The sequence below is a fragment of the Danio rerio genome, chromosome 6, assembly GCF_049306965.1.
Source record: "Danio rerio strain Tuebingen ecotype United States chromosome 6, GRCz12tu, whole genome shotgun sequence".
Taxonomy (NCBI): Eukaryota; Metazoa; Chordata; class Actinopteri; order Cypriniformes; family Danionidae; genus Danio; species Danio rerio.
The window spans coordinates 55,366,873-55,393,499 of record NC_133181.1 but is presented as its reverse complement, the minus strand read 5'-3'; the positions used below and the strand labels follow the sequence as shown (position 1 = coordinate 55,393,499).

Here is a 26,627-nt window from a genome sequence, read left to right as displayed (position 1 = left end):
AAGAAACTCCCAAAGGTTAGAAAAAAGTAAAGGGAGTAAAAGATGAAAGTTTATTTGTAGGTAAACTATCCCTAGTGCAATTTAAAAGGTTAATTTAGTTGACCAGGCAAGTCAAGTTAATAAGGAGTGTCTTTGGAAAAATAGTTTTTGTATGTGGTGATTTTTATATATTATAATGTATAAATCAGACAACATTTATCATTTTAAAATGGTATTAATATTTGAAAAAAAGTATATTTTATATATAAATAAATGGAAACACCCATACACTGACAGAAAAATTATTCAGCACAATAATTTTTGACATTAAGTATTTAAAGTGTTGCTTGAGCACCAGATCAGCATATTATTAGACATTTTCTGAAGGATTGCGTGCCTCTGAATTAATGCTGAAAATGTATTTTATTTATTTATTTATTTATTTATTTTTATTTATTTATTTATTTATTTATTTATTTATTTATTCTATGATTACATATGGATATTCTCCCAAAAAAAAAAACTTTTAGGACAACTCAATTGTATGACATCATGACTATCATGAAAAGTGCAGTAAACTCAGCAGATGTGAACAGAGAAGTGAAACAAGTCAATTGAAACTTGCTTGTTCAGCACCAGAATTACCACTCATGTCTTTAATAACTCGTGACTAAATGACCTTTATGGGAAGTTACCATGTGATTTTATCTTATCTAGTGATGTTGTAGTATGAATAATATCTTAAAGCCATATGAAAATGAGATGCAAAGATTACATTTCATTTTTAGGGGGGACTATCCCTTTAAAGGGCAATTTAAAGAGTTAATTTGGTTAACCAGGCAAGTTAATAAGGAATGTCTTTGGAAAAATAGTTTTTGTATGTGGTAATTTTATATATTATAACGTATAAATTAGACCCTATTTATATATTTAAAATGGTATTAATATTAATATTTGAAAAAAAGTATATTATAAATACACTTTTCATCAATTTATTTTTTATATTGGCTTAGTCCCTTATTTATCAGGGGTTGCCACAGTGGAACGAATCGCCAACTATTCCAGCATATGTTTTACGAAGTGGATGGCATTCCTGCTGCAACCCAATACTGGGAAACACCCATACACTATGCACTCATACACTATGGCCAGTTTAGATAATTCATTTCACCTATAGCGCATGTGCTTGGACTGTGGGAGAAACCGGAGCACCCAGAGGAAACCCACGCCAACACAAGGAGAACATGCAAACTCCACCACAGAAATGCCAACTGACCCAGCCGGGACCCAATCAGTGACCTTGTAGTGAGGCGACAGTGCTAACCACTGAGTCATCGTGCTGCATATAAAATAAATTAATATTTATTATTAACAATGCTATATAATGTTTATTAATAATAATCTTTAATATTATTTATCATTTTAGATATTTATTTGTTTGTTTCGGTGTATACTATAAACATATTAAGAGGTCAAATAAATGTTGTTCTTTTATTTATTCAGGAATCCTCCTCATGCAGGTTTCCACAGAAATATTATTCGGCACAATAATTCATTCATATTTTTTTCAGCTTAGTCCCTTTTATTAATCTGGAGGAGCCACAGCAAAATTAACTGCCAGCTTATCCAGCATATGTTTTACACAGCGGATGCCCTTCCACATGCAAATCATCTCTGGGAAACACCCATACACTCATTCACACACATACACTACAGAAAATTTAGCTTGCCCAATTCACCTGTACCGCATGTCTTTGGACTTGAGGGGGAAACCAGAGCAGCCGGAGGAAACCCACGCGAACGTGGGGAGAACATGCAAACTATCCACTGCGCCAACGCGTCGCCCCAGCACAATAATTTTTGACATTAAGCATTTAAAATGTTGCTTGAGCACCAGATCAGCATATTATTAGACCTTTTCTGAAGGATTGTGTTACGCTGAAATGTATTATATTTATTTATTTTTTAATTTTTATTTATTTATTTATTTATTTATTCATTCGTTATATGATTACATATGGATATTGTCTAAAAAAAACTTTCAGGACAACTCAAATGACATCATGGCTATCATGAAAAGTGAAGTAAACTCAGCAGAAGTAAATAGAGAAGTGAAAACAGCTCATTTTTACCATAGAAAAAGTCAATTGAAACTTGCTTGTTCAGCACCAGAATTACCGCTCATATCTTTAATAACTCATGATTAAATGACCTTTATGGGAAGTTCCCATGTGATTGATTTTATCCAGAGTATAAATAATATCTTAAAGCCATTTGAAAATGAGATGCAAATCTGAATGTTTCCATGACAGTTTTTTCACCTGTCCTTTATCTACTGGGGAAAAAACCTCACCTGCGGTCACCGCCTCAATACACAAGGAAGTTTTATTCTTCATTTAACACAAGGAACAGTTTCATCATTAACACTCACGTTTCCTGCTGCACGTTTGAATGCGTATCAGAAAAACAAGTCCATGGAACGTTCTGGAAAATGTTCAAGCTGTCACGCATTACGAAATCCTACAGGAAGATGAATGTTGCCTTTGATTTTCAACTCAAGCTTGGGTTTGTTTACACAAAGGGGAGGAGCGAAAGAAAACGGCCGTTTATTAAACATCAACTCTTTATGGAGATCACTTGCAGCATAAGTGCTTTTCTCATTTTGCATTAGTCCAGCTTGCTTATGGTGGCCTGTCGGTCCTACATCGCAGCTGAAGCAAAAAATAAAATAAAAACTGGAAAGTTTAAAGTATTTGTGGACAACCTTGCTGTTTTATCAGTACATTTCACAAGAGATTTTACTTTATGATATTGACACTCGACTTTTCTAACTCCAAACTTTCAGAGCTATAAAGTTGAAGTCAGTATTATTAGCCCCTCTGAATTTTTAGACCCCCTGTTTATTTTTTTCTCCAATTTCTGTTTAACGAAGAAGATTTTTTCAAATAATTTCTAAACATAATAGTTTTAATAACTAATTTCTAATAACTGATTTATTTTATTTTTGTCATGATGACAGTAAATAATATTTGACTAGATATTTTTCAAGACACTTCTATACAGCTTAAAGTGACATTTAAAGGCTTGACTAGGTTAATTAGGTTAACTAGGCAGGTTAGGATAATTAGGCAAGTTATTGTATAACAGTGGTTTGTTCTGTAGACTATCGGGAAAAAAATAGTTTAAAGGGGCTAATAATTTTGACCTTAAAATGGTGTTTAAAAAATTAATAACTGCTTTTATTCTAGCCGAAATAAAACAAATACAATTTTTTCCAGAAGACAAAATATTATTAGACATGCTGTGAAAATTTCCTTGCTCTGTTACACATCCTTTGGAAAATATTTTAAAAAGAAGAAACATTTTTGAAGGGGGCTAATAATTCTGACTTTAAATATGTTTAATAATGTTTTGAGAAATCTTCTCTCCATTTAAATAGCACTTGGGAAATATTTGTAAAAAAAAAAAAGTACACATTATTTAGACTTCTTTTCAATATTTGTAAATAATATAATTTGTTTTAATTTTATACAAAATAGTAATACAATTTTTGCTAAGGTATTCTTCTTCTTCTTCTTCTTATTTTATTATTTTTTATATGCACACAATTTGTTTGGTCATCCATTCATTTGTTTTATTACACACACACACACACACACACACACACATATACATATATATATATATATATATATATATATATATATATATATATATATATATATATATATATATATATATATAATTTTTACACTGTAAATTATATGAATAATTTGCCATGACAGCATATAGTTCATTGTAACTGAACTAGTCAATCGTGTTCTAACTTAATTTTATAAGTTCTGCAAGCTGTTTTAAGTTTAACATTATTATAAGTTCAATGTACTCGTAAGATTAATTAGATTCAGCTTAAAAAACAGGATTTTGTTACAGTGTATTTATTAGTATGAGAAAATAACCCTATTGCTTTGGCTTGGTAAACCAAGAACTAAGAGAACTATCAGTCTTTATTAAGCACAGCAATGCCTTATTTCATTTTTAATCTTTAATACTTTAACAAATTAGATAAAGTATTTTAATAATGGCATTTCCTAATAATCTAATTGCAAATCTGCCTATTTATTTATGTATTTATTATTTTCCAACCTGTACCAAGAGATGTGTACGATTAGGATCTTTTTCGTGTGTGTGTGTGTGTGTGTGTGTGTGTGTGTGTGTGTGTGTGTGTGTGTGTGTGTGTGTGTGTGTGTGTGTGTGTGTGTGTGTGTGTGTGTGTGTGTGTGTGTGTGTGTGTGTGTGTGTGTGTGTGTGTGTGTGTGTGTGTGTAATGAGGAACCAGTCAAACAAGGAAAGTAAACATGAAATGCAAATGAAGAAGAGCACACAAAGGATGACCGTCATGTGTGTTTTACATGCAGTGTGTGCAGTCTAACTGGTTACATGGTGAAAGGTTAAAAATAGCTTGTGATAAAGAGGTAGATTTAAAAAATGAGTTGTTGTTGTTTTTTTCTGGGAGGAAATTGGATGCCACTCGCTGAAAGAAATGTGATGAGGTTGCGTGGCCTCAGTGTTGTTAGACATCACATGCTAATTCACATGCACTTCTTTACCGGCAGTGAACTGCTGACACTGTGTGTAGTCTTTTCATCACACTAAAGTCATTATATTCTTAAAATACACTTTTCGTTTTTCTGTGGAAGTCTTCACTGAAAGTTTAATTTAACAACCCTTAATAGTTCCTGTATGGCTTTTAACAGCTGCTTCACACTGCCATCTGCTGATATGTTAAGGACATTACGAGTATATTGGTTTAGAATAAATACACCTTTATATGTTTTATTCCTTTACCTATTTCTTTACCTCGTTTTATTTAAAATAAATCAATCATTTGGTCGAAGGAAAAATAGAGTAAGATTATAATTAGCTTCTGTACCAAGTTTTAAAGTTAGGTAGCTTTACTTTAGACCACATGGGGAAACTGATTAGCAGTAGAGCCATCATCAGCACATACACACACACAAAACACAACGTCCGACCAGCTGACTTCTTCTTCTTGTTAGTATTTATTGTGGAATAAAACTTTGTGGAATAGGAACTTTGTCCTGATAAGAAGTTGTCTGCAAATGCGAATTTTGTCCCTGATTTGGAGCTTACTAGCAACTTTAAGAATAAAAGCAGTTATTAATTTTTTAAACATCATTTTAAGGACAAAATTATTAGCCCCTTTAAGCATTTTTTTTAAGTCTACAGAACAAACAATTGTTTTACAATAACTTGCCTAATTACCCTAACCTGCCTAGTTAACCTAGTTAAGCCTTTAAATGTCTCTTTAAGCTGTATAGAAGTGTCTTGAAAAATATCTAGTCAAATATTATTTACTGTCATCATGACAAATTTTTTAAAAATCAGTTATTAGAAATGAGTTATTAAAACTATTATGTTTAGAAATGTGTTGAATAAATCTGCTCTCCGTTAAACAGAAATTGGGGAAAAAATAGACGAGGGCTAATAATTTAGGGGGGCTAATAATTCTGACTTCAACTGTATATGTGTTTATTGTACCCGATTTAAAATATTTTTTTATTGAGTGGTATATAATTGTTACACACGCGCGCACGCACGCACGCACGCACACACACACACACACACACACACTCTTTACTCTGAAATAAACCCATTCTGTGTGATTTTATAAGCTTTTTGGAAAATGCGGACGTCAGCAATGTCCCTGTATTTCACCTCTTCTTTTGTAATACCTGTGTCATACCTATGTCATTATAAATTTGTGTCCTGATATGTCACAAAAACACGTGTACACACACACACACACACACACATATATATATATATATTTATGTAAGTGTACAGTTATTTGGCATTTCAGACTAAATCAACTTAATCTTTATTGTTAGTATTTATTTATTATTATAATTATAATAATAATTATTATTATTATATTAACTTTACTCACAATTATAATCATATAATAATAATAATAATAATAATAATAATTATTATTATTATTGACAAAGTGGCGCAGTAGGTAGTACTGTCGCTTCACAGCAAGAAGTTCGCTGGTTCGAACCTCGGCTCAGCTGGCGTTTCTGTGTGGAGTTTGCATGTTCTCCCTGCGTTCGCGTGGGTTTCCTTTGGTTGCTCTAGTTTCCCTCACAGTCCAAAGACATGTGGTACAGGTGAATTGGGTAGGCTAAATTGTCTGTTGTGTATGTGCGCGTGCGTGCGCGAGTGTTTCCCAAAGATGGGTTGTGGCTGGAAGGGCATCTTCTGCTTTAAAAAAAAAAACAAAACGTGCTGGATAAGTTGGCGGTTCATTCCGCTGTGGTGACCCCTGTTTAATAAAAGGGACTAAGCCACGAAGAAAATTATTGAATATTATTATTGTTATTATTAGTGTTATTATTATTAATGAACACATCCAGGTTTATTTATATTAGCATATATACAATGTAAGAAATTATTTGTAGATTATTCATTATTAGATTTATTATAATGTTATTATAAAAATGATAGTATGTAAAAAAATATTATTATTATTATTATTATTATTATGGGTTTTATTAGGGTGACACTGGCTCAGTGGTTAGCACTGTTAGCACTGTGAGTGCTCCGGTTTCCCCCACAGTCCAAACACGTGCTATATTGAATTGAATAAACAAAATTGGTCGTAGTGTATGTGTGCGTATGGGTGTTTCCCAGTACTGCGTTGCAGCTGGAATGGCATCCGCTTTGTAAAACGTATGTTGGAATAGTTGGCGGTTCATTCTGCTGTGGCGACCCCTGAATAATAAAGGGACTAAGCCAAAGGAAAATGAATCGTTCCTAGTTTAAAATAATATTAAAGTTAGCTCTATTATTATTTTACTTGGGATATTGCTTGCTTTATGTATATTTCGTCTATTCAGTTAGGAAATTAAAGACGTATTGTTTTTATTTTTATTATTTGAAAATATTCTGAATAATTTTCTAATTTATTTCTTGCTTTTTCTTGTTTATTAATATTTTATTATAATTACAAATATCAATTTTCCTAGTTTACAACAATAGTAAAGTTTAACTTGTGATATTTTTTTGCTTTATTTTTCATCTATGCAAGTATTAAATAAAAACGCATATGTTAAAAACACAAACAATTATGATAAATGTGTTGTGCTCTGCTTTTATTTATTTTTTATTTTTATTTTTATTTTTTGCAATATCCGGAGTTGTCCAAAAGGGGGTGATGTTGTTTATTTATTTCAGTCCATCAGTCTGAAAAACGATTGAGCAACTCGGTCATAATTCTCTCTCTCTCTCTCTCTTTTTTTTTTTTTTTTTTCTGCTTACACTAAACACCACTTACAGGACAAATACTATCATTGTTCAGAACAGGAAAACACAAATATTATATTGTATAGAGGATCCCGAACGGACTCCTGAAAAATTGTAAGTAAGAGAGATTTGATGTTACAGTACATCAACTAAAACCTAGAAATAGTTTTGAGAAATGATGTGAAGTTTTGAGAGAGCAGCACAGGTGGAGCTGAGAACACGCATATATTATCAAGAGGTCAGGTTGTGGCTTTTCCTCCTGAACAAGAGTCTTTTGACTGGGTTGTTGGCCTGAGAAATGTCTGTGGTTTGACAGCGTTCAACACCTCCACTGCACATTTCTCTGCGCACAGATACACAACAGCAGCAGCAGAGCAGTCATTAAAGGCATATTTTATACGATGCAAATTGAGGTGTTCTTTATTATGTTTATCACTAATCTTATTATTGGAGTTTTCAGTTTGTTTCTAGTTTATGTCATTATTGTATTATTTGTTTTGCATTGTATAACATCAATGATAATAATTAAAATATGTATTAATATTTCTATTTATTATTATGTTATTGTTGTTGATAATTTATATCTTGTTTTTAAATTATTAGAATTTTCAATTAATTTTAATGTTAGCATTAATAATATTTAATATGCATGAGTAAATTGTATTATCATTGTTACAATTATATTAATTTACTTGTGATAAATATTCAAATTAATTCTGTTGTTAATGTATAGTTAATTATATAATTTGTAGTTTACTTAAGTGTATTGAATTTATGTAAAATAAAATTATTATTGCATTGAATTATTATTAAAAAATCCATATAATTTCTGTTATCATATATTAAGAAATTATTAACAAAATATTAGCAGATTATTACATTTATTAATAAAAGTATTATTATTATTTTAATGTCACAAAATGTTTAGAAAATGAATTATTTTTATTCATTATTTTGGAAAAATTATTCTGTTTCTTTTTAATGTATTACTTCATGTTTATTAATATATTTTATAACATTTATAAATATTTTTCTAGCTTAATGTAATTTAAGCTTTAAAGCTATTTTAATCATATATTTATAATTATTATTATTATTAATAATAATAATATAATGATTAATAATTACTATATATTTATAATTATGAGAATTATCTAATGTCACAAAATGCTTATAACATTTTTTGTTGCTTCTTCTTCCTAATATTTTTATTTTTTAATTAAATTTATTTTCTAATTTTCTAACTTTGTTTATTAATATATTTATAAATGATGGTTTGTTTTCTGTTGTATAATTATTATAAAAGTTAGCTATATTTTAAATAAAATATTTCTAGAATTATTATTATTATTATTATTATTATTATTACTACTACTAGTAATTCAGTCAGAACTATTAGCCCCCCTGTTTATTTTTTTGCCCAATTTCTGTTCAACGGATAGAAGATTTTTTTTCAACATATTTCCAATCATAATAGTTTTAATAACTAATTTCTAATAACTGATTTTATCTTTGGCATGATGACAGTAAATAATATTTGACTAGATATTTTTCAAGACACTTCTATACAGCTTAAAGTGACATATAAAGGCTTAACTAGGTTAACTAGGCAGGTTAGGGTAATTAGGCAAGTTATTATACAATGATGGTTTGGTCTGTAGACTTTTGAAAAAAATTTGTTTTAAGGGGCTAATACTTTGACCTTAAAATGGATTTTAAAAATGTAAAACTGCTTTTATTCTAGCCAAAATAAAATCAGACTTTTTCTTGAAGAAAAAATATTATCAGACATACTGTGAAAATTTACTTGCTCTGTTAAACAGCATTTGGGGATTATTTAAAAAAGAAGAAAATATATATTATATATTGTGGATTTCACAGAAAGCCAAGCTTTGTTTCATTGAAAAGAAAAAAAATCTTAGAAATTCATCCTTCAGTTTCGTTTTTACTCAACTTTTAAAGCGAACTTTAGTGTTGTTTTAGGAAAAGGCCACATTTAAGCATCTTTCTCTCAGACTGTATATTGGCACACATAAGGAACCCTCGCTGCTGGAGTGAGGAGAAGCACAGGCCGTGTTTCCTCTGCTCGTCCCTCTGAAAACATCCTGAATGTGCTGCGTTCATGAGGTTTCACCCCTGGATGAGCTTGTTTATGTGTGTGTGAGTCCTGAGCTTCACCTGTTTGTCTGCGGAGGTGGACAGCTTTTTTTTTTAATGTTCGGGCAGGACTGGAATGTCTAACATCGCGTTACCAATAGTCCATATATTTGACTTGAGGAAATAAACCATTTCTCCACAGCTTTAAATACAAATGTATGCTGGAGGCTGAGAAGAAACAGAGCACATTGAAAAGTTTCTCCAAGAAAAGGCAAAAATCTGCCTCTTGACTGCTGCCTTTACATCAGTATGATTCATTCATTCATTCATTCATTCATTCATTCATTCATTCATTCATTCATTTGTTTTCCTTCAGATTAGTCTCTTTTTTTATATCAGGGATCGCCACTGCAGAATGAACCACCAGCCATTCTAGCATATGTTTTACACTGCGGATGCACTTCCAGCCGCAACCCAGTACTGAAAAATACCCATATATTCACACACTCATACAGCCAATTTAGTTACAGGAGTTGTCACTGGGGCAGTACCTTTTCAAAAGGCATATATTTGTACCTGAAAGGTCCAAAATGGTACCTCAAAGGTACTTTTAGGTACATTTTGGTACTAACATACACCTTGAAAAAAGTGTTGCATGCAAAACTGTTGCAAACAATTTATTTGTGTTGAATTTAAACGAACAAATTAAATTCAATAATGTTCAACTTAATTTGTTTGTTTAAATTCAACACAATTAGATTGTTTCCAACCACTTAACGAAAAAAAATTGAGTAAATCCAAGGAATCATCTTTGAATATTTTTTTTCAGTGTAGGTACAACTGTGGACTATTTGGGTACAAATATGTATCTTTTAAAAAGGTACTGCCCCAGTGACAACTCCTGTACATTTATTTCTTAGAGTGTACAGCACATGTTTGGACAAACAAGGGGGAAACTTGAGTACCCGGAGGAAACCCATGCAAACTCCATACAGATATGCCAACTGAACCAGCCAGGGCTCAAACCAGTGATCTTCTTGCTCAGAGGCGAAAGTACTAACCACTAAGTCATTGTGCCACACCATTTCTTTTTTCAATGTGATAAAATGCTTTTTAAAAATCTGATAAGAGATGGCTTTTGCTCCAAAAAATTGAGGAAGTCTCATAAATACCATACCTTAATCAACCTACCGATTTAAATTTTATATTGTGAATTACCACTCAGCTTAAGCTTGAAATCATTTGTTTTGATTAGACTGATGTTTCAAAAAGTGAGGTTTATTTATAAACTTATTTCGAGAGGATCACGTGCTTATGATTGAACACAGCTGGTTATGCATCAGCCAAGTCATGATTCACCAATCAGAAGATTTGTTGGTCACTATAAATACCCTAAAGCTGCAGTCACACTAGAGTTTGTGTGTGCGATACAGCGCTGCGAAAAGGGGCGGGATTAAACAAGATGATTAGACATTAAAAAAGCGAGCGATTGCTTTGTTTAAAATGTCTGTTCAGAGATGTCATGTTTTGATCCTCGATTGGTATTGCGCAGTCAAGTGATGTGATTTCACAGGTGAGAGTTCACCAAGCTTGAACTTTGCACTGCAGCCACCTGCGTATGAATGGAAGTCTATGGGAAGAAAACGCAAGTGTGACCACAGCTTTAGTTCCATGTAACAGCCATCTTCATTTTGAAGAATCCCTCCTTCCACCCCTGCTCCTCCTCCTTTCTTAGATGGGTGGCACGGTGGCCCAGTAGTTAGCACTGTTGCCTCACAGCAAGAACGTCACTGGTCCTTACTAAGCCAGCTGACGTTTCTGTGTGGACTTTACACATTCTCCCCGAGCTCATGTGGGTTTGCCCCGGGCCCCCCTGTTTCCTGTCACCGTCTAAAAACACACAACTTAAATCAATTGACTGAATCCAAATCGGCACCATAGATGTGCGTCTAGTAAAAAGTTATATCTTAAAAGCCATCCCATCTGTTCATTAGCTACAACAGCAGGGGAGTTCTCGAGATCTACCTGAGCTCAGACTCCCTTCTCACCCTGCAACTAGAGGGAGCCCTGGGCTTGAGGATCTTATGAGCTCAAGGCTCTCTCCCAGGACAGCACGCCAAACACGCTTTAATAATAAATCATCAGCTAAGTGTGAACTCTTGAAAATGTATAAAATATGAAGGCTTTTTCTTAGATTTTTAAGAGTTGAAAGTAGGGCACTTATCATGTGCCATTTGACTCTTATTTTGTCACTTATATTTTTATATGTTGAGTTTGACCAAGTGCTGCTTTAACCGTTTGAAAACACTAATATACCATAATCACAATTAATTACATCCAAAATAAAATTTCATATTCACAAAATATATTAGTGCGGACTGTGTATTTTTGTGTATGTGCAATTCAGTTCAATCCATCTTTATTTCTATAGCGCTTTTACAATGTTGTGTCAAAGCAGCATATAAATTCTAGTAAATTGAAGCTGTGTCAGTTCAGTTTTCAGAGTTATAGTTCAGTTCAGTTCAGTGTGGTTTAATATTCACTGCTGAAAGTCCAAACACTGAAGAGCAAATCCATTGATGCACAGCTCTACAAGTCCCAACCAAGCAAACCAGTGGCGAGGAACAAAACTTCACCAACTGAAAGAAAGTGAAGTAAAAAAAACCTTAAGAAACTAGGCTCAGTTGGGCACAACTACTTCTCCTATATTGCGTAAAATGTTTGTTTCGTTATAATGTCTTAATAGAAATTATAAAAAAAATGTATATGTACATAATATAGTGCTTCAGTATATTTTTGTATTTTATGGACCGTGTATTTATGCATGTATTCAAATATACATCGTACACAAGTATTCATTACTTTCATTTTCTTTTCGGCTTAGTCCCTTTATTAATCAGGGGTCGCCACAACGGAATAAACCGCCAACTTATCCAGCACGTGTTTTATGCAGAGGATGCCCTTTCAGCCGCAACCCAGCACTGGGAAACACCCTAAAACTCTTGCATACACTACGGCCAATTTAGCTTATTCAATTCACCTGCACCACATGTGTTTGGACTGTGGGAAAAAACGGATCACCAGGAGGAAACCCACGACAACACTGGGAGAACATGCAAACTCCTCACAGAAATACCAACTGTCCCAGTGGACAAAGGACAAGGTGATGCGCAACAATGTGTTTGGCTTGGAGAGTTATACTGAATGTGTATTATAACCTAGGCAAGTTGTCACAATGGGGGTTAGTGAGGTCAAAATGTTTTTTTCTCCAATAAACTGGGGTTTATTTCACTGCAATATTAAATATTAGGCTATATTTATGTATGGGTAGTTTTTTTACGAATTATTCTGTAACACTTTAAAATAATAGTCTATTAGTTAATGTATTTACGAACATGAACAAACTATCAGTAATACATTTATCACGGCATTTATTTATCTCTGTTAACGTTATTTAAGTGAAATAGCGTTAGTTCATATTAATTTGGTGCATGTAACTGTTAACAAGCAGAACTTTGGATTTTAATAATGCATTAGGTAATGCTGAACTATGATTGATAAGTGCTTTACAAAATTATTCATATTCAGTTAATGTTAGTTCAAGAATGCCACTGGTTCGAGTCCCAGCTGGGTCAGTTGGCATTTCTGTGTGGAGTTTGCATGTTCTCCCTGTGTTGGTGTGGGTTTCCTCCGGGTGCTCTGGTTTTCTCACAGTCCAAAGACATGTGCTATAGGAGAATTGGATAAACTAAATTTTCTGTAGTGTATGGCTGTTTCCTCGTATACTGGGTTGCAGCTGAAAGGGCAACCGCTGTGTAAAACGGATGTTGCATGAGTTGCCGGTTCATTCCGCTGTGGTGACCCCTGGTGAATAAATGGACTAAGCCGAAGGAAAACTAATGAATGCTTTTTCATGCATTAATAGTAAAATCTTATTTAAAGGGATAGACACGCATCTGTCATTTACTCAGCCATTTGTTCCAAGCCTGTTTGAGTTTATTTTACTTTTTAGAGTTGAACACAAAAGAATATATTTTGAAAACTGGTAACCTTTGACCATCTATATTAGGGAGAAAATTCTGAGGGTGTTGGTGTTGTAACCCAAAATATAAGGACAAATCCAACACTGGGTTAATTTTATCAGTTCAATTTAAAATTACACATTTACAACCCAGAGGCTGGCTTTGTCCATATTTGACCTAGTGTTGGTTTGCAACAACCCAGCATTGTTCAGAGGGTTACCAGTTTTCCAACATTTTTCCAAATATCCTCTTTTGTGTTCAGAACAAAACACTAACTGCTTTGAGACACGTTAAGGGTGAGTAGCTATATGATGGCAGGTTTTTTTTTTTTGTCTTAAGTTGAACTATCTCTTTAACATCCTTACGTCAGCTGTCACATGATGTTTAATGCATGAATAATTTGCATATCAAATCTGACTTGTGGCTCAAAAACCGAGGGTTTATTTTAGTGACCTAATGCGAAGATGTTGTTTTTATGTATTCAGTGACTCATGCTTTAAGAAGAAATATTGCACTTGAATAAATCTGGACAGCATGACATCAGAGAGTAATTAAGCCCGTTTGCGTTGGAATTCCGTTTCCAATTCCTGTGCTCAGGTTTGCGCGAGCACCTGCAGGTGCGTGTGTGTGCGCTGTTTTCACTGGACAGCGTTCAAACTCTGGGGAAGAGAGCGAGGGAGAGCGCGCATTACGCCATCCTTCCCTCCTGGAAAAAGTGGGAATTTAAACAAGTCTCTCTGAAGATATCAAGCAGAACCGCTGGACTTCGGTGAAGGACGCTGCGCTTTCCTACTAGGATCTTGGATCTCCGCTTTTGGAGCTGGATCACTATGGTTCTGAAGAGCGGGACTCATGGCGATGTTTTGCGCATAATAATCGATCAGACGTTTCCAAAGCTTCATCTGTACCTCTCCAAACCCGCTCATGGTAGAGCTGTCCATTTCTCCATCACCGAAGCTCAGAGGAAGATCAGAGGATGAAAGTTCTGACTAGTCTCCCTCTTTTACTGGGCTTCTGGACTCTGCTGGACTTCATCGTCGCCGGTCACATGAGCGCCGGAGCGGCCAAACTCAATCCGCGGTTCCCGGTGGCGCGCAACGGCACCCCCGATAACGCGAAGATCTCCCGCATCCGCGCCGGTCCTCCTCCGATAAAGGCTGACGGGAACCCTGCGCGCGTCAGTTTAGGGCGCAAGGAGGCCGCGCGCTCTTGGGTACCCAAGGATGCAGCAAACCTCGCATCCCCTTCAAGCATCCAGCAACACAGTAAAGCAGCTTCTACGCAGAAATCCTCCGCTCCGGCCGCAGTCCGTGCCGCTCCTGCCGGGATCAAGAGCATCGCTCCGGCTCCGTCCCATCTGCGGATGAAGAGCGCGGTGAAGCTGGAGAACAGCGAGGAGCCCAAACACCCGCTAGTGATCCCTCATGACTACATGCTGTCCCTGTACTGGTCCCTGACCAGCGGAGACGTCAATACCAGTGTCCTGCACGAGGCGGGGATGGCCAACACCATCACCAGCTTTGTGGACAGAGGACAAGGTGATGCACAACAATGTGTTTGACTTATAGAGTTATACTGAATGTGTATTATAACCGGGGCAAGTTGTCACAATGGGGATTAGTGAGGTCAAAATGTTTTTTCTCCAATAAACCGGGGTTTATTTCACTGCAATATTAAATATTAGGCTACATTCATTTATGTATATATATTTTTAACGAATTATTTGGTAACACTTTAAAATAATACTCTATTAGTTAATGTATTTACTAACATAAACAAACTATTAGTAATACGTTTATCACAGCATTTATTCATCTCTGTTAACGTTATTTAAGTGAAATAGCTTTAGTTCATATTAATACGTGGTGCTTGTAACTAATGTTAAAAAGCATAACTTTGGATTTTAATAATGCATTAGGTAATGCTGAACTATGATTGATAAGTGCTTTACAAGATTATTCATATTCAGTTAATGTTAGTTAATTAGCTAATGAAACATTATTCTAAAGTGTTACCAATTATTTTTTATAACCATTTACTATAACTTACTCATATGAACACTATCAAATGAATACTTCTTACGTTATGGGGAAGGATTTTTAATGCATTTATTGATTGATTGATTTATTTATTTAATCTCCAACAGTGTGACAGCATGCCCCACCGTTAGGGGACAGTATCGTTTTGTCCTCGAGGATGATGGTAAAAATGCTCAAATATCTGGCAGTTTTTAGGGGAAGATTTTCATGTCTCCCCATAGGAAAAAAAAACTAAAAATGGCTTTTAAGACAAACCACTATAAAATATTAACTCAAGTAGAAAGTGTGATAGATAGCCCCAGTCTCAGATTCTATTACCAAAATCGCATTAAAGTTTATATTTTAGCTGTTGTTACTTGCCACGGTTTTGAGTATGTATGTATGTATGTATATATATATATATATATATATATATATATATATATATATATATATATATATATATATATATATATATATATATATATATATATATATACTTAAAACTGTGGCAAGTTACAACAGCTAAAATATAAACTTTAATGTATATAAACTTTTATATATATATATATATATATATATATATATATATATATATATATATATATATATATATAAACTTTAAATATAAAATATAAACTTTTATATATATATATATATATATATATATATATATATATATATATATATATATATATATATATAAACTTTAATTATATATATATATATATATATATATATATATATATATATATATATATATATATATATATATATATATATATATATATATATATATATAATTTTTTTTTTTTTAGCACTCTAAATAGCTGTAGGGACTGTAATAACTGATTGTGAGCATAAATATTTTTATCTAGTTTGACAAATGACCAGACCTCATCATAAATGTCTATGATGGCACAAAAAAAAGTTAGAAAGGAAATAGTTCGATTGAGTTATAGCCTGTCAAACTACAGGATGCTGCTGTCACTGCTTGAAATGTCACGTCAACTACCCATTTTGGAGTCTACTGCATTAACGTTAAATTGTCCTTTTCAGTTTATACAATAGAGTCAAAATAAGAAAACATCTTATTTCTGCTTAGCATTTCACTACCCATTAAATCTGCGCAAGCTTTTTTTTAATCCGGTTCTCTGACCAAAACCAACTGTGTCAATATGCATCTGGCACAGGACTTTTGATGGACCTCTGCTCAAAGTAAATAAACTCCTGGGCCGGTTACAAGTAGGTGGCCTCAATATGCTTTTATTTTTTTCTGAGTAAATCTTTTTAAAACGGCATTTAAGCAGTCTTGCTTTTTGTAACCGAGTCCTCAGAAGCTTTGAATGGTTTTAGTTTATGCCGTGTGAAATGCTCTATGCAGATTTATAGTTTCCACATCTTCTGTGGACACGGAGCAAAAATGCTTGGTTTTTCTCTCACCTGAAGGAAAATAATGATCATCTATTCATCTCCCTGTCATTTAAAACCTCTATTTGTGAAGATAAAAGGGGATATTAGCTCGCATTTACCTTTATTGAAAAAAGTAACCTGTAACATTCTGCAAAACATCTCTTTGTGAAGAAAGAAAGTTATACATGTTTGGTTTAATGTGATTTTATTTTAGGAGAAAGTTTGGAAATCCATTGCACGTTATGTCCTTTTAGTGTAATTCACATCACCGCACACACACACGCACGCACGCACGCACACACACACGCACACACACACACAGTTTTAATCAGCTGCACTCTCTCTGCCCTTCTCCGTGCACTTCAGATGGTCTTTTCAGCCCATGTTAGTGAAAGCCATATGTCACGGTGGTAGGCCCACTGGTAAATAGCTGCAGGTTGATAATAATGCTGTGTTTACAGTATGTTGTGGTCTCCAGACCAAGGTCGTCTGGTTTTAATAGTCTTTTGAAAGCAAACTGTTCTTGGATAAAATGAAACCTTTGATTTTTATAATGCACTGCCTTCATGTTGCATTGCATGCAGAGAGAGAGAGAGACACACACACACACACACATAATCAGGATGTGAATCAGCTCTGATTGTGAAAAAGTTTAGCTGTAGTGCTTTAGAAAAGATCAAAGTGACAGATCATATTAGCATTTAAAAGATAAATCTCTTCAGTTACATCAAAGTTACGTAATGGTATCAGATGGCAATACCATCTAACTGAATCATTTCCATATTTATGCAATATGTTGTTAATTGTGCATGATACACTATAGCTATTCAAAAAATGTCTTTGGATTGCCATGATAAATGTCTAAAAGTTGATATTTACGTAATGCTTTTTTAAAAATCTGTGGCATTACCACCATAAAACACAGTATTAACCTGAAATCATGTGGAAAAAACATAGTATTACTATAGGTAATTGTATTATAATTGTGGGAAGTGTAATAGCATGAAGAAAAACACTTTACACTACCTTACAAAGGTTTTGTCGTTAATACCATTTCTAAGAGCAACAAATAATAACTTGGCTTCTAGTTGATCATTTGGAAAAGTGGCAAAAGGGAGATTTGAATCAGCTGTTGAACTGCATCCCAATCATATCTAATACTGCAGAAGAATGATTAAACCACTTGAAAAAGTGGCAGAAGGTCGATTTTTCAGATGAATCATATGTGAATCTGCATCCTAATCATCACAAATACTGCAAAAGACCTATTGGAACCCGCATGGATCACAAGATTCTCACAGATATCTCAAGTTTCTCAAGTGTAGTGAAGGAAAAATCATGGTTTGGGGCTACATTCAGTATGCAGGTGTGTGAGAGATCTGCAGAGTGGATGGCAACGTCAACAGCCTGAGGTATCAAGACATTTGTGCTCCCCATTACATTACAAACCACAGGAGAGGGCAAATTCTTCCGCCTCCTTCTCATACTTCAGCCTCCACATTAAAGTTCCTGAAAGCAAATAAGGTCACGGTGCTCCAGGATTGGCCAGCCCAGTCACCAGACATGAACATTATTGAGCATGTCTGGGGTAAGACGGAGGAGGAGGCATTAAAGATGAATCCAAAGAATCTTAATGAACTGTGGGAGTCCTGCAAGAACGCTTTCTTTGCCATTTCAGATGACTTATTAATAAAGTTATTAGAGTCATTTCAGAGATGTATGGATGCAGTCCTCCAAGCTCATGGGAGTCATACACAATATTAACTCTGTTTAAACCCCTCCATGACTTTATATTCTGTACTGGACATCATTTCTGTTAAGTGACAAAACTTTTGTCTAAGCAAAGTCAGACCTTACTGCCATAATTAAATAGTGAAAAATCAAGCCATGATCATATTTTATTTTGGTGAAATAAGTGTAATCTAGAGGCTTTTGCCTTCCATATAAGCCACTTTGATACCAAATGATCAACTAGAAGTCAAGATATTATTTGCTGTTGCTAAAACCTGGATAGGCGACAAGACTAGATTACCATTGTAAGCATATTGACATGAAACCTGTATAAAACTCAATGGCATTATCATAGTAAATGTAAACAAGCCACAGTAAACACATCACATTATTGTGATATTATGTGCAAAAAAAGCATGATATCATTATGGTAAATCATGGTATTATTGTGTCCACAAACTAGGGCTAAAGTCTAAAACGTTAATATAATGCATGTGCAAAACTCCACACAATTATCATAATAATCTACAGTATTATCCTGACATCATATGAAAAACCTTGAAATTACTATGGTAAATAATGGTATTATCATGACAAATATAAAATGGCATTGCGTCCAAAAAAAGGACTTGGTAAAAACATTGCACATACCTAAACAACAACAACAAAAAAATGTAGTTGCATATTTTTAAGCCTTATAAGATGTGCAAAACACTGTATTACCATGGTAAAGTCAGAAAAACATAGTAACATGGTTATGGTGCATGTTCTGTAAAACATATATGTCAGCACTGTTTCAACTGAGCTTCTCTGTTGCAGATGAGCGTGCGCCCCTGCTGAGACGCCAGCGGTACCTCTTCAACATCAGCTCAATGGAGAAGGAGGGTCTGCTGGGTGCGGAGCTGCGGATCCTCCGAAAGAAGCACATGGACTCTCGAAAAGCCACTTTCTCTGAGGGCATGGCAGTTCTGAGACTCTTCACCTGCGCCTCAGGTAAAAACGCAGCCGTCCTGCTGCAGGCGAGACCTTTCGACTCTCACAGCGCCTCCTACTGGGAGGTGTTTGACATCTGGAAGGTGTTCAAGAACTTCAGAAACACTCCTCAGCTCTGCTTGGAGCTGGACGCCGTTGATCACGGCCGACCGCTTGACTTGAGGTTACTGGGATTGAGTCGGGCAGGACGGCAAACTAAGGAGAAAGCCTTCTTCGTGGTGTTCGGGCGCACAAAAAAGCGAGGGCTCTTTTACAATGAAATCAAAGCACGGTCCGGGCATGATAATAAGACCGTGTATGAGTATCTGTTCACTCAGAGGCGGATGCGTCGGGCACCGTTGCCGCGTGGGAAAAAACCAATCAAGAACCCCAAACAGAGATGCAACCGCAAGCAGTTGCACGTGAACTTCAAGGAAATGGGCTGGGATGACTGGATCATCGCTCCGCTGGAGTACGAGGCCTTTCACTGCGATGGCGTCTGTGACTTTCCCATCCGCTCCCATTTGGAACCGACCAATCACGCCATCATCCAGACTCTGATGAACTCTATGGACCCTAGATCCACGCCGCCGACCTGCTGCGTGCCCACCAGACTCAGCCCCATCAGCATCCTGTACATTGACTCAGCCAATAATGTGGTGTACAAGCAGTACGAGGACATGGTGGTGGAGAGCTGTGGCTGCAGGTAGCAAGACATGAACATTTACATTTTGGGGTTTTGTGACTTCCAGACTTTGTCACAATGTTTTAATAAGACTGCCAAAACTAAGAGTACGACTTTCATTTGTTGCAAACGTAGCCCAGGGATGCCCAAACTCGGTCCTGGAGGGCAAGTGTCCTGCATATTTTAGTTCCAACCCCAACTAAACATAGCTGAACCAGCAATTCAAGCTCTTTCTAGATATACTAGAAACTTCTAGACAGGTGTGTTGAAGTAAGTTGTAGCTAAACTCCCTCTAGGAACGAGTTTGGAGACCTCTGCGTAAGCATTTCAACATGGATGGTTGTGCACAATGCTGAATTTAACAGAGAATCTTTTAAATCCCATTTTAATTTTTTGAATTTGAATACAGGTCACAAACACAATGCAAAATAGTTATTTAAATGTGATAATTAAGGAGTTTTAGACACTTTTCCAGTATCGTGGTTAACAGTTCTAATGCTGGGTTCACACCAAACATGTATCTCTCACTCTAGTTTACTCGTGGGACTTTCATTAGGGTGTGGCTAATTCACATTCTCACTCGGTTCCATTCCGAACGGCTCATCTTTTCTCTTATACTTTGAAGTCTTTACCCTACGGAGTGAGAGTTTCAAAGGGATTAGGGTATTTCCCTTCCGAATGGAACACAATGCGCGACAGAGTGTCAGTAGCTATGTTTCCATCCACCTATTTTATGCATTTTGCAAATGCGCATAAAAAAATCAGTTGATGGAAACGCCATGATGCACATAAATTTTGAAAATGCGCATAAAAATCTTATGCGCCTAACTGGGTAGGATAAACTTTTTATTCGAAGATAAGCTGCGCATAAACTACGATGGAAACACTTTTACCGCACAAACTCCAGCATGCGCATTAAAAAAGGTCATGTGATTTTGTAAAAAGAGATCATGTGATGCTTAAAATGTGTGTGAGTGGACAAAACGTCAGGCTAAGCACATTATAAAACATCTGAAATGTTGTTTTGATCATTACAAAACACCTTACCATTTCAGTATTAGTGTTATTATAATATTAATGACCTCCAGAATCTGAAGCGCCTGTGCTCGACGTCTGACACCTTCAAACGCCACTGCGCGCTCACTGCATGTCAGGATTGTCTTCTGAGGAACATTCATTTAGAAAAGATTGATGCAGCTTCTCCTACTGCAGCAAATGCAGTTTTTACTGTTGATATTTGGCGCCAGTTAATCAGGAAGTGACGATTTTGTTCGCTTTGACTCGTTGGATGGAAACGCTGCTTCATTCGCACAATTTTTATGCGATAATGCAGTTTTAAAATGCAGCAAAAAGTTCATTTGCATTTTTCGATGGAAACATAGCTAGTGTGTCCATCAGATGTTGCCTTCGAAATCTATCAATCCAAAGGGTTTAGAGTAGGGATGCAATGATTATAGATTTTGGTAGCACAATTATAGTCTGAGGAATTATCACGATTATTATGTATTTTTAATTTCAAAATTCTTCTAGTAAATCACATGAAAACTCCTTATATTTTTAAGTGTTTGTAATGTAGTTTACAGCCCTTTGGCCGCAGAGAAGAAGGAGGCCGAGAACCAACTAAGTTTTAAAATATTTATTCATAACAGGGTTATGTTTTTGGTTATGTCTGGGCCCGGTCCTCTCTTGGCCTCCTCTGCCATCGTTCCTCCTCTAATAGTCCAGAGCTCCTTCCGTGGGATTCGAGGCCTGTGCGACACAGGCGTATCCACTTGCGCGACGGCCTCATTCCGTTCCCACGGCTCTTGGCCCGCCCCCTCGCCACAGTGTTGTTTATTGCTGCTTAGTAACCAATTAATACGGCACAAAATCAAGTGATAAAAGATAATGAAAACATTTTTTTGGCATTTGAACATAAGTAATAATTTTAGACTAAAAATAAATGAAAGAACAATGTATAAATGAAAATAAATAAAATGTATTTGTCAAGTATTTCACTTTTAAAAAGAACAGTTGTAGTCAAAGGCTGCTGAACCTCTGTCTGAAAGGCACTTTTGATCTATATTACAAAATTGTTTGGTATTTTTCATAAGTTTTTTTTCCCTTTGGAGTAGAAATGTGTGTATTCAATACAAAGTATGAAGCTGATTGTTGCAGTTCTTGTCACAGTGCGTTCACGGCATTCTTTCAACTAGGGGCGCCTGGAAAGCATGCGTGAGCATGTTATGCTCTGTCAATTTGCGCATGCAAGCCACGCACATCCACTGAAAATAATTTAAATAAAATAATGAACTTGCGCGCACATAAAACCCGATGTGTGAATGGCCCTTAGTTCCTTAGATCCTTAGCCAATCCTGTGTGTGTGGGTTTTGGCCTCAGTGTACAATTTTGGAACTTTAAACTAGCGCACAGTTGGCATAACTCTGTTTAGTTGCTGCATTTTTGTTTGGTGCAGAAATACGGTGTTGAGAAGCCTTTACGATTATTTAAACATGACAAATTAAATCACGGTTAATAGGGAAATTTGTTAATTGTTGCATCCCTAGTTTAGAGAAGTAGGCATGGGACGATAACTATTTTCAAGGTATATTGCGCTTTGGAAAAGTCAAGGTTTTAAAACCGGCAAGATTTTCTGCTATACCCTTCCTAAGGTATATGTAAGATTATTTTTTATTAACGTTTTTATTTTTTATTTTATTCGGCCAGGGTGCCATTTAAACTAAAACCGCCACAGCTCCAGCAAGAAAAGATGCCATGACTTCCTTCTTTTGAGACCCTTCTTTTTACATTTTCACTGTAGCCAGTGCATAGCCATTTGTAGCTCCACCCTATTCTTAAAAAGTGTGCAATCTCATTTGAATTTAAAGCGACAGTCACCAAAACAGCACAATTTGACTCAAAGCCTAAAAGGGTCAATTTCAAAGAGATATAAAACCTTATCTGTGTATCTTTTTGAGCTTCACATACACACTCTAAAGACATCTGAGACATATGTATCTTGTAAAAAGGGGCGTAACACAACACTCTTACACGTGTAGGCAGAGCGTAAAGGGTGTTTCATGCAGTACTCAACATAACATCCAACATCCATAGAAATCCAAAACAACTGCCTGTTATGAAGTCCTTTAAGCTTCTTTTGAAGCTTTGAATGCATACATTTACAATTATGCATATTTGAACGTGTGATGTGAAAGAGGTGTTCAGTTCACATGAATGATTAAGATCAAACATTGTTGCCTTTACATCATTTTACTTTGTTTACACAAACCTGTGTTGATGTGGTAAGAAAACCTGGTCAAATCTTAGAAGTCTTCTTCAAAACTAGCAAGTATTTTTTCTACTGATAAGTTAGTGTAATGGAGGCCAGCTAGTAAGTGCTGTGCAGGTAAACCTCACTCCTCTGACCTCTAAAGCTGCTCTAGTGACAGATGCTAGAGGCCTCCTTTGTTAGAGCAACCGACTCCCATGCGGAAGGTCGCCGGTTCGATCCCAGCTCGGAGCGGGTTGGGTGGCGTAGGACTGGCGGGGTTACATTGGTACCGTGACCTGGATGGGAGTGAGCTTTAGGGGGCTGAGTGTAACAGAGGCCAGCTAGTAAGTGCTGTGCAGGCAAAACCTCACTCCTCTGACCTCTAAAGGTGCTCTAGTGACAGACGCTAGAGGCCATGGTCTTTAGCCTCCTTGTTAGAGCAACCGACTCCCATGCGGAAGGTCGCCAGTTCGATCCCAGTTGGGAGCGGGTTGGGTGGTGTAGGACTGGGTGGGGTTACATTGATGCCATGTCCTGGATTCGAGTGAGGTTTAGGGGGGTGAGTGTAACGGAGACCAGCTAGTAAGTGCTGTGCAGGTAAGCCTCACTCCTCTGACCTCTAAAGGTGCTCTAGCGACTGACGCTAGAGGCCATGATCTTTAGCCTTCTTGGTAGAGCAACCAACTCCCATGCGGAAGGTCGCCAGTTCGATATCAGCTCTAAGCCGGTTGGGTGGTGTGGGACCTGCGTGGTTACAATTGGCATGTTAGCGGTGCTCAGTTTGCCCCTGCTGGTAGATGTCGAAACTACAACATCTGGCTGCTGCTATAACTACGGATTATCAGCGAATGCATTTAATTCCAAGCAACAATTCATTCACGAGTATTTTAATTACATAGTTCTAGCGTCTGATCTGGTGAAAGTACACCACTATTACCCAGAGCTGTCTTAACAGGCTTGTTTTTGTCCTTGCATTATTAGCTGCTCAACAGAAGCACATTTTGTTTCTTTTAAAGTGTTAAATGCTAAGTTGATATATTAGAATGTATTGTTTTTATCGAGATGTCATGTAGTTCAGTGCCAAGTAAATACTTTTGTTTTTATATTTGTGTCATAACTAAAGGGATTGATAGTTTTTTTTAACAATGCAGTCACTGTACAAGGTTACAACATGTAAGGCATATTGTGATGTCAACCATTTTACAACAATAAATGGTTTCAAGCTTTTTTGTACATATAGGAAAGGTCTATAAATACAAGTGAACATGGCATTTAAATAGAGTGAATTTAATTCAACTACAGCATCGACAGTTTACCTGTTCACACTTTTAGATTTTTTTTTTTTTAAGATTTGACAGTATTAGCTGATAGCATCAGATGTTAATAATTTGTCGAAACTATTTTGGCACTTCTTACAGCAAAACAAGTTCAGCTTTATTTATGTCCTGATACTGTCCTGTCATCAACAAAGTTAAACATTTTCTATGCAATGCATTGCCAATCCCTGAAAGAACTGAATGGTTGATTTGTTTTTGTTTTTCAGTAACCATACCTTTTATAGCAAAATGCCTGGATATTTATAATGTAAAGTGTGAAACATTTTCACTAATAAAGTATACAGACCTCTAAAATTCTGTCTGATTTTATGTGATTGATGCATTTGAATACAAATATTTCCCAAGTTCTTTTTAACAGAGCGAGGAGTTTTACACAATATTTCCTAATAAACTAATAAAAATACAGTGGGTACGGAAAGTATTCAGACCCCCTCAAATGTTTCACTCTTTGTTATATTGCAGACATTTGCTAAAATCATTTGTTCATTATTTACCTTCATTAATGTATACACAGCACCCCATATTGACAGAAAAACACCAGAATTGTTGGTATTTCACTCAGGTGCTATCCATATTATCCATTTGACAACCATCTATGAGATGGTTCTACACCTTCATTTGAGTCCAGCTGTGTTTGATTATACTGATTGAACTTGATTAGAAAAGCTTCACACCTGTCTATATAAGACCTTACAGCTCACATGCATGTCAGAGCAAATGAGAATCATGTGGACAAAGGAACTGAACGAAGAGCTCAGAGACAGAATTGTGGCGTGGCACAGATTTGGACAGGGTTACAAACATTTTTTTTGCTGCACTTGTAGCCTCCATAATCCTTAAATGGAAGACATTTGGGAAGACCAATACCCTTCCTAGAGCTGGCAGTCCAGCCAAACTTAGCTGTCAGGGGAGAAGAGAGAGTCGGGGCTTTATGGCAGAGTGAACCAACACATGAAAGCCTGCATGGCTTATTGCTAAAAAAAACACCTGAAAGACTCCAATATGGCGAGAGATAAGATTCTCTTGTCTGATGAGACCAAGATAGAAATTTCTGGTCATAATTCTAAGTGATGTGTGTGGAGAACACTACTGTGGGGGTGTTTTTCAGCTGCAGGAACAGGACGACTGCTTGCAATTGAGGAAAAGATGAATGTGGCCAAGTACAGGGATATCCTTGACGAAAACTTTCTTCAGAGTGCTCAGGACCTTAGACTGGGCTTTACCTTCCAACAAGACATTTATCCTAAGCTCACAGCTAAAATAACAAAGGAGTGGCGTCACAACAACTCCATGACTGTTCATGAATGGCCCAGCCAGAGCCCTGTCTTTAACCCAATTGAGCATCTCTGGAGAGATCTAAGAATTGCTGTCCACCAATGTTTACCATCTAACCTGACAGAACTGGAGATGCTCTGCAGAGAGGAATAGAAGAGGATCCACAGATCCAGGTGTGAAAAACTTGTTGCATCTTTCCCCAAAAGTCTCATGGTTGTGTTAGATCACCAGGCACCAGGTAGCCCGCGAGGATCACGTGTTGCCCGCAGGCCTGTTCTAAAAATAGCTCACCATAGCGCCACTTACCAGTAAGCTTCATCTAATATAGAAGTAAAGATTTGAAAATGTAAATATTTGCAGAGATATATAAAAATAAAGTGCTGCACATTGACACAATAAATACAGGATATTTCCTACCCTGTTAAATCATTGTTGATAACTTTTGTGAGAATCATTAACATGATCAGTGTCTTCACATGGATGAATTTCATTAATTATTACTAAAAACATAAAGTATAA

At 35.9% G+C, this 26,627-nt stretch overlaps 1 protein-coding gene across 3 annotated transcripts in view; it reads left to right on the top strand.

Annotated features, from left to right (window-relative positions):
- gdf5 (growth differentiation factor 5) overlaps positions 1-25,127 on the top strand; it is a 28,629-nt gene extending 3,502 nt beyond the window's left edge. Inside the window, exons 2-3 of one of the 3 annotated variants that reach the window (XM_002662541.7) lie at positions 14,025-14,965; positions 19,409-25,127. In XM_002662541.7, the coding sequence (XP_002662587.2) occupies positions 14,404-14,965; positions 19,409-20,271 (1,425 nt within the window). In that variant the 5' untranslated portion in view covers positions 14,025-14,403 and the 3' untranslated portion in view covers positions 20,272-25,127. Of the gene's footprint in view, positions 1-13,912; positions 14,966-19,408 lie in introns of all 3 variants that reach the window. The other 2 variants (XM_073954744.1, XM_073954745.1) reach the window with 2 other exon arrangements.
- The last annotated feature ends 1,500 nt before the right edge of the window (positions 25,128-26,627 follow it).